The sequence below is a fragment of the Haemorhous mexicanus genome, chromosome 5 (assembly GCF_027477595.1).
Source record: "Haemorhous mexicanus isolate bHaeMex1 chromosome 5, bHaeMex1.pri, whole genome shotgun sequence".
NCBI lineage: Eukaryota > Metazoa > Chordata > Aves > Passeriformes > Fringillidae > Haemorhous > Haemorhous mexicanus.
Window position 1 is genome coordinate 10,247,478 of NC_082345.1, and position 13,142 is coordinate 10,260,619.

Genomic DNA, 13,142 nt, shown 5'->3' on the forward strand with positions numbered 1-13,142 from the left:
TCTTTAAAGGTACTAGGAATTCCACAGAGAAATGTAGGGCTTAATGCACAGTGGTAGTTATTTAAAAACTATAGGCTCTTCTAATACACAGAAACACTGAATACTCTGACTTTATTCTGAAGGGCAAGACAAGCAATGAACTACATTTATCTAATCAGCTAACTGCTTTTAAACACAGTCTTGAAAAGATCAAATTCTATTTTTCTCTCTATTTGATTACATCAATTAGTGTATGTAGCTTTCAAGAAACCATAGCAACACATGTCAGTCAGCTACTATAAGTTATAATCAATAGCTAGAAATAGCAATTACAGAAATGGTTGTTACTTGGCTTTACAGAATTGGCCTATTTCAGTACCATTTAATTTCCTCAACATTTATTCTGAACCTATTCAGTCATTACATCACCATAACATAGATTTTTATTAAATGTCATGTGTGCCATTGTGAATTTGTCTTAATGAAAGAAGTACAAACTTGGCATCATCTTGACTGATGATACACAAAGAAAAAAACTTCAGAAATAATTTTCAGAAATCTCAAGTACTACACCACCAGAAGTTCGCTCTCTGTACTAACCATGGACAAAAGTCCAAGGCAAAATAAGAATTCAAGGTAAGACGACAAAAACATCTTAGCAAGACAAAAGAAATCGTGCTTATAAATAAGCCTAATCATGAATCATTATTTTTTAAAATAAAATAGTTACAGCCAGATTCCATTCCCAGTAATAATTCTTTTAGGAAGAAATAAATCATGATTTCTATTAATCACTCATGCAGGCTTCAACACAAAATAGTGCTTCCTGCTGCATAAAGTAACTTCTCCTGGAACTCTAGATTCTTATCAACCAGGTATTTGCAGGAAAACTGAGGAATGATGGAAGAAAACTGCCACTGCCAGGAGAAATGCAAATATTTTTCTAACAAAGTTACACTTTTCAGGTACATTTTATGAGGAAGCAGTTTTACCAGGAGCTAGTGGAGGCATAATTTTCACCTCTACACTTAAGATCACATTTTTAATTTGCACTCAAAGAAATTATTTAATCTCTTGCATAGGAAAAAAAGCCTAACAGCCTATCAAACCAAAACTTATACTGAATACAAATAATTTTTATCTGAAAAATTATAGCATCAGGGAGCTTTCTTATTAAGTGACATCAAAACAAAACCCCAAAGCTCTATGTAAGAATCAGAACAAATCATTAATCTTTGCTGTCCTGAGATCTTAATAGAACAATACAGATGCTCTAATTTCTAATAGAGCTTGAATTAATTTGGAAAACTTACTGAACTTTTTAAATTTTGCTTTTTCTTTTCATTACAAAAGGCAACCTTCCCCTCTATATGTTTAGTAACATTCACACCAAGTGGTTCCTCCATACCAAGTTCCACTAAAATATGCCATTTGGTATCACTATCTTAGCATTTGCCTAAGCTCCTTTTTCCACTCCTCAGCTCTATGAATCATATGCTTAAGGATAATTGTTAAAATAGAAATTAATTACAACCTTCACAGACTTCACTTACATCAACAAAAAGAATTCCCCACATCAAAATAACAAATATAAAGCTGACAAAGGCAAACAATTTACACACATTCTGCCCCTCATCCCTCCACAATTACAAAAGAAGAAGTTTCCCCACACTTAGTCTGTTCTCTACCAATGTTCAGTCCACATTTGCCCATTACCTCTCTCAACTACTGTCCTTATCTCTAATTCCTCAGGCCCCACAAAGGACTGTGCTGGTTGACCCTGGTTAGCTGCCAGGTGCTCACCAAGCTGCTCTATCCTTCCTCCTAAACAGAATAGGAAGTGAAAAAAATCTTGAAAAAGGTGATGGGAGTAAGATAAGGACAGATTGTTCACTTACAAATCATAGGCAAAAGAGATTTGACAGTATGAAATTAATCTAATTTATTGACATTTAACCATAATGGGATCCCTTTCTTCTTCTCAGACTCAACTTCACTCCCAACTTTTCTACCTCCTTCCCTCAAATGGCACAGGGGGATGGGGAATAAGGATTGCAGCCAGTTCCTAACACCTTCTGCTGCTTCTTCCTTACACTCTTCCTCTTCTTCATGTGGAATACCTCCCATGGGATACAGCCCTTTGTGAACTTCGCCACTGTAGGTCCTCCCCACAACCATCTTTGGCATCTTCTGCCTCAACAAGGGTACTGCTAAACATTTCTACAGAGTCATCAGACTATGAACTTCTGGAGAACAGTAAGAAACAAATATTTTGGAAAAACAATGGTGAATTTCTCTGAATAATTAAGTTTTAATAAAATGCTTTTACTTGGCTTATAATGATCTACATGATTTTTTTAAATTTTGCTGGTAACACAAGTAGCTAAGTAAAGACAGAACTGATGATAGCTATAATTTTCTCAGATGGGAAAGAGAAACAAATAGAAGAACATGAAAGGGAAACACAGCAATACACTGAACAAATATTCATAGCAAGCAGAAAAATGAGGATGAAATATATATCCAACATACTCAGTGGAAACACACATTTAAACCAGCTTAACTAGCCAGTAGGGTCTGGCTGGTTTTACCTGTCTTAAAGAAAAAGGATACTGAAGGTTTGATTAAAATTTGTTAAAAATCTTTTGCTACCATGGCATAAATCCAATGACTTCAAAAACAAAGCATCCTAACAATTCTAAACACATTGAAGGTGTCTATAATTTTTTTTAATTTGCTAGAAAAACAAATGACATTAGATAGCTCATACATCAATGATGTAAAATAATTAAAGTTGGTTGATTTTTTCATCACAAAAAGATCATAATCTAAGCCTGAGTGGATTCACAGTACATGAACCACAAATAGAAATCTTGTATTATGCCCTCAACACCTGACTTACAGAACTTTAAATATCCTGATTCCTTCTATGAAAACAAAGTCATTAATAGTTTCATTAGTGTCTTGAAACACTAAAAGAGAAAAGCTTACGCATGATTGTTTGGGGCTTTAATTCCCTTCCTACTCCACATTTTACCATGCTTTAGATTTCTTACATATTTAACCTTACTTTGAAGGCCTTACCCTTTGAAATACTTGATGCTGTGCTAATAAAACCTGCGTATTTTAATAAAAAATTACTGATACATGTTCTCAAATCTTAATTCTACTTTCATGAGGTTCTTTTGTTTGGAAATTTGTTATAGATTTACTGCTTTGAAATTAATGGCAAATCTGACACTTCTAAGTATCTACATTTTTAATAATTGCACAACCAAATTAAGCTTTGAAGAGTATTTTATTTGCAATTTTAAGGTAAGAAATTTAGTTTATGTAAATCAGTTCTTTGATATCCACAGTGTAATCCTCAAGTATAAGTCTTTCAACAAGTTTAAAATCACAGCGTAAAGGAAATTACTACTTTTATACAGTTCGGGAAAAGATTATACTCTATAGATAATCCTTTAAAAATGTAAAAGAAACAAAACAGGCAAAAGACTTTTGCTTTCTTATAAAGCTAAACAGTAAAAAGAACAAAAGAAGTCCCATTACCCGTGCTGGACTGACTCCAGTAGTGCTAGCAGTCGAGGTTTCCTGTTGTGAATCGATAATATTTTTAATCTTCAAATCCAAGTCTTTTACAGCTTCCTCTACTGCCTGGCAGAAAGGATCCCCATTGCTTCGGCCTTTTATCAAATGCATCTTCACTGTTGACAGAATTCGCCCCCCTGCGATTCTGAAAATAGGCACAGGGTCATCTCCACATTAATCTTGGCAACACTTGAGTACACCTATTAATGCTGAACATAGTCAGCCTTCCCTGCTCATCAGAGAGAACAGCTTTGATCTTTCAAATCAAACAGCAGCATAGACTTATTGTCCAACACAATAGTTTGCTAAAAAAAAGTAATTATAAGGTAATGAATTCAGCATTTAATAATACTCTGAGCTGCAATACAAAACTAATGTCTCCTTAGAGATTCAAAGAAAAGTATTTTCTCTAAACCTGTACGTACAGTTTTGCTCAAACTGTTAAGTATAAACAAAATTTTTCACTCAAACATGCGTTCCTGTTTAATACCCCATTAGATTTCAGTCTTTTGTGCTGTGTGAAGGTGCTTCAAAATCCCAATCTTCTTTCAGTTTTATTTAAATAGATAGTAATTAGACCACATGAACTTCCCTATTAGCCACAAAGGCACACTCCATTAATCTCTTTCTTCAGCACATGTGTCTGACTACTTTAATTAAGATTTTGTGAAAAAGAGAATAAGCTCCTTGAGTTAAAAGCTTAATTTTTTTCCAGTACCTAAACAAAACAGTATGTATGTTCTACCACTGCTTTGTCTTGGGCAAAGAAAATAAAGCATTACAAGAACCAGTCAGCTCTCCTATATAATAATTATCTCTTCCCAAAAGCTGCTTTTTTTTCCTAAATGAGGTTTGCAGTTCACATCAAATCAGAAATGCAGCAACCTGAGTGTTATTGGCACCTACAGTAGAATTTTTAGTACATTTATGTACATTAGTACATTTATGATGCTGCAAATGACAGTTCTGCCAATACCCAAAAGCAATGGCTTCATTACTCCAGGTCATATAGCCAACAGTGACATGACTCAGTTTTCAGCTTCCTCCATCCTTACTGGTTTCCTTCATGCTCCTGCCAGCTTGCCCTAAAAGGAGACCTTGCAACTGCAAATAAAGATGCATTTTGTACACATTAGATTCTGAAGATAAATTTTAGAATTCCAGTTGGGAGAACCTTCATCAAATGAAACTCTGCATGTCTACATTCATATAAAATACAAAATAATTGTGCAGAACTAGATAAGAATAGGAATTGAGTCAAAGGAAAAATAGTTTGTTTATATTGTTTCCACTTAAAATACATGGAGGGAACTGGACCAGAGACCTTACTGTTTGTCTTATTCTGGCTGAAAAAGACTCCTTTAAATAACTTGAAAAACCTGACATTAACATGAAACTTTGGGTGTGAATTGCTGTTGGGGGTTTTTTTTAAACAGGAAAAAAACAAGTATTTCCACACAATTCTTAACTTCAGCTTTTACAGACTCAAGATTATACAATTCACATTAGCTTTTCAGCCTTCATTAAACAGAAAAACTTATGCTTTGAAGAAATTTAAGCACAGTGTATACACTTGGCCAGTAGAAAAATCACCATGTCCAGTCTCGCTGTAGACAGGTCAAGACCCATCCAGATCTTAGAAACGACAGTTTAAAAAAAAAATCTATTGTACCACTTCTCCAAACCCCACAATTCAATCTAACCACACAAGAATGAAAAGTTGAAAGGGAGGGAAAAAAAATCCACCGCAAGTTGTCAAGAAGTAAGGGGAGAGAAATGTTGAAGAAGAGCTCTGTGTCAGAGATTCATATAGGAACCGCAGCCAAGTCTCCTGACGATTCTTGCCAGACTGATCTGTTTTCCTCAATCCTAAACTTATATTTTCCATAAGCATATCCTCAAATGAGAAAAGTATTGTATTTAATGAGAACTAAATCTAGAACTTCAAGACAAATAAGCAGGTGAAGGGATTGACTAAAATTCCAGGTTCAGGTGAAAACCAGGTTCAGTTATTTCTGCCTACAGATATGTTGAACTTATTTGTAAATAAGCAAAAAAACTTATCATTTCCACACATTTAACATATATACTCATATGTATGCTGGAAGAAAAAGTATTATTATACAACTAGTACTGGACACTAGCATAGTTAATTAACATAAGCATGCCCTTAATTTAAATGCTTTGCTCTGCATGTAACTCAATTATAGATTCATAGATTTTCAATGGGAAAAAATAACAAACCTTTCACAAAAATATCTTCTATGTTTATTTTTTTGTCTCTATTTCCCAATGCCATCTAAAGATATTAGCTAGTAGAAATAAAGTTCATTTAATCTCTTCTTCTCCCCATATTCCTTCTTTTCCAGGAAAGAGCTCCAATCTCCTGTCAGATATACAGAGTACTAACTGGAGCAAGGAAAAGTTTATTTATACTTCAAGTAGGATTTATATCAACAGGCCAAGATATAAAATGCTGATTCAATGTGTGTGGATTAGCATTGAAATGCCCTGCCACAGCTTATGCCATTTTACACCAGAACATAAGTTGTGTTGTGTCATTAGGCATATATATATATATTTGTGTAAATATATATTCATATAGACATAAATATAAAATGCTGGATCTAGTTATTAGATCCATTTCTAGTGAGGTTCAAAAAGATTAACTGAAAGCATGATGATAAAAAGAAAATGTGGTAAAAAGGCACCTGGGGTGTTTGGGGTTTTGTTTATTTTACAAAGATGACACCCTATTTCAGTTTGCTCTGATATTCCTCTTTCATAGATTTGTATTACCCAGAAAATCAGTTGAATTTGAATGAACTTAAAAAATATTTATAGGAATAAAATAAAGCTGGAAACTGTTATCCACTTTGCAGCTTCTAACAGTTTGAAGGACCATAAAGGTTTATTTAAAATAGAGAATTACATGGGCATCTCTTAAGATAATTTTTACAGCAGAAAAAGAACTTTCGTTCTTTTTAATTCTGAAAGAGAAGCAAAAAAACTAGTTGAATTCAAGAATGAACTTGATAGATTAAACAAAGCACTGCCATTTGTCTAAGGCAACTGGAAAGACCTTATCCCTTCTAGTCAGTGCTCCTGCTAAAAGGTTTTCTGTGGCGTTCCATTCAGATCACAGGCTACTGATACGAGCTACTGCAGGATAAAGTGTTTCAGTAACACATCCATAGTCTAAACTGAAGGACTCTTATCCAGTCACCAAATGTAGTAATCAATTGCCACTATGGCTGCGGCAGTAAAAGAGCAATTTTTAAAAAGCTAGTAATATGATTCTGTTCAGTCAGATGCAGCATTTCTTTGTTCAAAAGGTATGAACTGAAAGAAAACTCAACCAGAAAACCAAATTCTTTTTCTGTGATAGAAATAACCAAATGAAATTCATCAGTTTAATTACAAATGGAAGAAAAACCCAAACACTTTAGAAACAATCACCTTCCACCATCCAATGTTTAAACACAGATTCCTGAAGTCAGTAGTACAGTGGCAATCATCAAATGAATGGATCCAGTCAAGTCCAAATATGACCATCAGCATGAAAATTCACAACTATTTTTGACCAACTGACAGGAGTAGCTTACCTTCTTCAGCTTTTTGAGCACTAAAACAGTAGACAACTCAAGCAGAATTCACCTGTCTCATATAGCTAGAGAAAAATAAATGTCTACATATATATAAAATGAATCATATGTTAGAAATGCATTATTTGCACCAGGGCTTCTAAAGAGTTTTTAAAAAAATAGCGCAATGTAAAAACTCCACTTGTTACCCAGGCACTAGCAAATCTGATCTTCTGTCACTGGTTTCTTCTACTAAAAATAGATCTTGTACCCCCTTGAACCCTTTTTGCCTTAGATCATCTGAGTCCCAATCTTACTTTTTTCTATCTCATTTTCCTTATCAAACCATCTTTTCTTATGTAGAAGTAATTAGCACACCTTGTCTATTTTGTTCTCACTGAGATTGTCATATCAACAAGCTCCTCTGCTTACCAAAAATCTAAATTACATGGGCAAGAGCTCTTTCTTCAGAACTCAGGCCTTGGTGTGAAAAGTTATGATGCAGAAGCACTTTTATTTATTTTCTGAAAATACATCTTTTTTGGAAAAGACTAAAATAGCTAAAACAAGGGAAAGAAATGTTGAGGATATGGACAATATTCAAAACCTGATAAAAAGCAGAACAGAGTCCTGAAGTCTATTCCAAGAACAGAAAAGAATATGTCAAAATTCTATTATATTAAGGTCAACATTGTCATTCATTCATTTCAACTTCAACAGACATAAAAAATAGATGACAACTATATAGCAATCTGACTTAGATAGTGGGAGCAAGTGTCTTAAAAGAAATCACAAACACCCAGTAATCACAGGGTGGGAGGAGATCACAGCCTTTTTTCCTTCTTATGGATTTAAAAGAAGCTTTAGAACTTGACAACAATTGCTCAGTTACCCAATTTTTTAATTTAGAGCTATAGAAAGAGAGCAGCAGTAATTCCATTCTCTAAACAAGGCAGCAAGATGTCAACTAGAGCCCAATCTACCTCGGTAGAAGAATGAGACAAAATGTGTCTAGGAAGAAATACTACACAAATGTTTCTAACAGAGCAGTAAATGTGCTTTTAAAGAAAATCTAAAGGCTTATTTCTTATAAGCATAAATTTTTAAAAAATTAGCAGTTCCTGTTCATTTAGATTTCAAAATTTCAACAATAAAATCATACCAGTAAACTTACCTAGATTTCAAACATATCTGTAAAGGAAAAAACTATATCAGAGAACTCAGAGTACTCAAAAATTCCACCTCCAGCAATGCATGTATGATTATTAATCTAATTTTCCAACAGATATCAAAATTAAGTGAAGACTCTTCCTTAGAGCCTTTGGAGCTTCACAGATTATTATATCCATAACAAAAACATAGCAAAAAAAGAAACATGTTGCAGAGTATTTTTCCATTTGCTACTGCTACTTTTGCTGTATTGGCTAAAATTTCTCATTCAGTTCATTGGAAGAAATTAGAGTGACTCTTCATACTCTCCATCCCAAGCTTTGCTACCCAAGTCTGGTGAAAAAGTTGCTATAAAAGTAAACAAGTATTCTTCTTAGAATAAGTCTTGATGAGCAGCCATTGAATTCCCTGTGAGAAAGTTCTAAAAGGCAAAGGCAAGCTGTTATTAATTATAATAACATAAATTATATTATACTATAATAATATTATGAGCACAGGACCATTCCATCACAACACTTAGGAAAATATGCAGAAATATCAGCAGACCAGCTTGGCTAAACAGTGAACTGATGACAGAGCTTGAATGCAAAAGGGCTTCACAAAGAATGGTGAAGGGACAGATTACAATGATCTAGAAACATCACCTGGGCATTTAGGGATGTTATCAGGAAAACCAAAGCTCAGCAAGAAATGTTAAAGGAGCTTCACCTGCTGAACAAAGAAAATGAGGGACCTTTGCTGAAAGGCAGATTTTACAACAGTGTGGGCTCAGATAAAACAGAAGTACTCTGTGCCTTCTTTGCCTCAGTCTTTACCAACACTGATTAGAGAAATTTTTTAGAAAAGAGTTGCCAGCAGTGGATAAAGATCAAATCAGGCTTCACTTGACAGTACTGAGTATGTTCAAAAACCTTGAACCAAATGGATTGGATTATATCCAAGAGCTTTAATAGAACTGGCAAATGCCCTCATAAGACAACTTGATATCACCTTTGAAAAGTCAGGGTGACCAGGTGAGGTCCCTGACAAATAGAGAAAAGCAAATAATTGAAAAACAAAAAGCAAAACAAAAAAAACCTAAAAAAACCCATGAGGACAGTTTGGGGGACCACAAGTTCATCAGACTCACTTTGTTCCTCAAGAAAATAATGCAAAGTCTTCTAAGAACACATATCTGGGCATATGAAGGATTATGGTAGCTAGTAACTATAAGTATGCAGTTATCAAATGTAAATTATGCCTGACCAATCTGTTTTTCCCTTTAACAAAATGACTGGATTTGCACACCAGGGGAGAATGGTGGGTGCCATTTCCCTTGACTGTAGCAAGGCTTATCAATACTGTCAGAGAATACTCTCAACATAGGAGTACTGATGTTACAGTCTGGATGGATGGACAATTAGAAGAGTTAACAACTGGTTGGATCATCATGCTCTGAAGGTAGCAAACATGTAGCAATGGAGTAACATAGGGACCTACACTGAAACTTGTTTTTTTCCTATTATCTTTGGCAGTGACTCTCTAAAATTACATGCTCATCAAGTTTGCAGATGACACCAAATCGGATGGAACAGTCAATGCTCTCGAGGGCAGAGCTGCCACACAAAGATAACTAAACAGACAAGAAGAATGGGCGGACAGGAACCATATGAAATTCAACAAGACATGCAAAGTCTTGGAAAGGAATAACCCCTTGCAATGATACAGGCTGGGGAGCAGCTCTGTGTAAAAAACCTTGGTGCATGTTCAGCAAGCAAGCTTCAAGCCAGGAGCATGCCTTGGCAGCAAAGAAGGCCTACAGTATCCTTGGCTGCATCAACAGTAGCGTAGCCAGTAGTCTGAGGAATGTGATTATCCCTCTCTAATCAGCACTCGTTGGACCAAATATAGAATACTGTGTCCAGTTTTGGGCCCCCAGTCCAGGAAAGACACTGATAAACTGGAGCAAGTTCAGCAGAGGGCTGCCAAGCTGGTCAGGCAGACATGCCCTGTGAGAAGCAGCTTTGGGAACAGCTTGTTCAGGCTGCAGAAGAGAAGGCTTCAGGGGATTTACTAACAGCTTTCCAATACCTACGGGGTGGCAAGCAAGAAGATGGAGCCAGACTCATGTTGACAGACAACGAAAAAAGACAATAGGCATAAGCTGAAACAAGAGAGGTCCCAACTCAATATAAGGAAAAAATCCCACAACTTCTCATCGTGAGGACAAAAGCAGTTGAAATGGGCTGCCAAGACGGAGATTAAAAAACTCCAAGGATAGAAACTGTACAAAACTTGTCTGGATAAAGCCCTGATTAACCTGAGCTGACTCCATAATTGACCATGCTTTGAGCGGGATGTTGGACCAAAAACTTTCTGATGTTCCTTCCAACCTGAATTATTCTATAATCCTAAGTTTAAGCAATCCTATATACAATGTTTTGCATATGTTTGCACAACTTTCCAGCAATTTTAGACCACAAACCTCCAGGGCTGTGTGAACACACTCCAATTAACTCACTCAGCACAAGCCTACATAGAGTCCAATGTGCTTTCTCTCCCCAAATACCCACCGCGCCTCGAGATGCAATCACCTTCCCAAAGGAAGCATATAAGAAACAGCATTTTCCCTGTCGAGGGGAAGCAGAGAGCACAAATCCACGCGGAGGAGGCGAGCTGTGTGATGCTCCAGCAGGCTGCGGAGGCTGCAGGGGCCCGCGATACGGAGCCGCTCCGGAGCGAGCGGGACACGGCGAGGGCAACCCGGCTCCGGTGTGCGCTGGGCGATGGTGACACCCAGCGGCCGCTGCCTGCGCCGAGGGCAGCGCCCAGCTGAGGGGAAAACATGCTGCCAACCTCCCAACTTTGCTACTCCACAAAATTAGCGAGGATTTTTAATGTGTATGTACATATACACACATTCCCCTGTACTAACCATCAAGCACAGTAACCAACGTGACAAATGAGCTCCTGTCCTCCAATTTTAAGTCACACTTTTTAAACAAACTTGGGAAAAGTCATTTCAGGAGTTCTTCTGGCCTAAAAGAAAAGGGTTTCCAGAATGATGGATTAGAAGTGCAGCTTTTCATTTATACCAGCAGGAAAGGGTTTTCAGATCTTTAGGTGTATAATAATCATCCACTTTGCTGATAAATACAACATTGATATTCTCCTTGTCAAGAAGCAGGTGTAAAAAAGTAGAATATCCAAGTTCTCCATTTACTGTATTAACATCATCCAAGTCTTATATGGACAAATCCATAAATTGTTTTAGCATTACATTTAGTTTTACAGCACCCCCAAATGCTAATGAATATTCATGCTACTGATTCTTGAAAGATTAGTGATGTCTTCTAATATTAGACCTCTAGAGAATGAGGAGAGGGAAACAGTTCCAACATGCCAAAGATCTGTAGGCATATTGTCTTCAGTGATTACACCTTGAAACTACCAAATTTCATTTTGTCTTTCCATTTCTCCTGCTATCAGGAGTGCCATATTTGAACCAAAACATCATAGTTTCATTAAACTTCCACTCTGTTTGACAGATTTCCCTTCGTTCATTTCATCTACTGTTCACTTTCTTAGCTGAATGATGGGGAGATGAGAAACACATTTTTGTTACTCTCCACAGGTTAGCAGATACTTGGTTGCACAACATCTCCTAAGTTCAAAATATTCTTAAACACTTCCCACCACAATCCAAGACCTTCAAATTGGTTTCTAGATTCCCAAAGCAAAGGAATCGGGCAGATGAAGAAATCCTCTTTTCAACATGCATCCCACAGTGACCCACCATTTATTTGGCTACTTTGTATTTTGTGCAATTACAAGTTTCATAAGATGTCCACTGCAACAAAATTAAAGCAAAATAACCGATTTCTAATCATTAAGTAAAAAATACAGCATTTTTTCTGTGGCATAGCCAATACAGAAACCTGGTTTATGCAGGTTGGCTAATCTCTGCATCAGGGAAAGAGCAATGCTGCAGACAGGTTGTCTAGTTTGCTCTTGGATTTCTCAGCAGGCTTCTATAGATTAAGTAACCCAGGATTGTGCTGCATTGCTGCCTTTTCCCCTAATCTGGTCTTTACTTGCAGCAGTAACAGAAGCAGAGAAAATTTTTTGCACAGAACTGCATCCTCTGGAACTCTCAACAACTGGCACATGACAGGCAGGACATACAGACAGTTCTCATCCACGTGACATACCAAACACTTGAAAACATCTATAGATACACAGATGAAAAACGTTTTACATTGCGAGGGTATAAAGGCCATGTGTAGCTCAAGAGGTGCTACAAACAATACAGCACAGCCACCTTCCACTCCTGGTCAGCAAGACCAACAGCAATACTTACATTCGTACAGCCAATTTAATGCACAGAATCTGACACTAACAAGATTTATACCTCACAAAAAATGGCACAGCAGGTGCTGCAGGGAAAGCTACACAATAAATATCTGAATGTTAAAAAGCATTTCCAAGCTCTAGAGAATTCACGCAGTGAGAAGCTGATAACTCCCAGCAACTATCCTACTCCAATTTTTCTCACATTTAAACATTCTCTTTTAAACAGAGGAATAATTAACAAGATACAGCATTTTATGCTACACTTTTCTGAACTGTATTCACTTGATATCTTTTCATCCTAAAAAGTTCATGTGTATACATATTTTTCCATTTCTCATTTTTTTATCAATATACAGTGCCAGATATGTTTTAACCAAAGGAAAAATAGCATATACTATATGTTGAGCAAATAGTTTTCTTTAATCACCAGCACAGACAGTATGTCTCTGGCATCCAGGATGTTGAAATGAAAGAATAAAAGCAGAA

General features: G+C 36.3%; 1 protein-coding gene across 2 annotated transcripts in view; it reads right to left on the reverse strand.

The window, feature by feature from the left end:
• PARPBP (PARP1 binding protein) overlaps window positions 1-13,142 on the reverse strand; it is a 39,988-nt gene that overhangs the window by 12,704 nt on the left and 14,142 nt on the right. For both annotated transcript variants that reach the window (XM_059845836.1, XM_059845837.1), the window contains one exon: window positions 3,532-3,715. In XM_059845836.1, coding sequence (XP_059701819.1) covers window positions 3,532-3,715 — 184 coding nt within the window. The remainder of the gene's footprint in view (window positions 1-3,531; window positions 3,716-13,142) is intronic.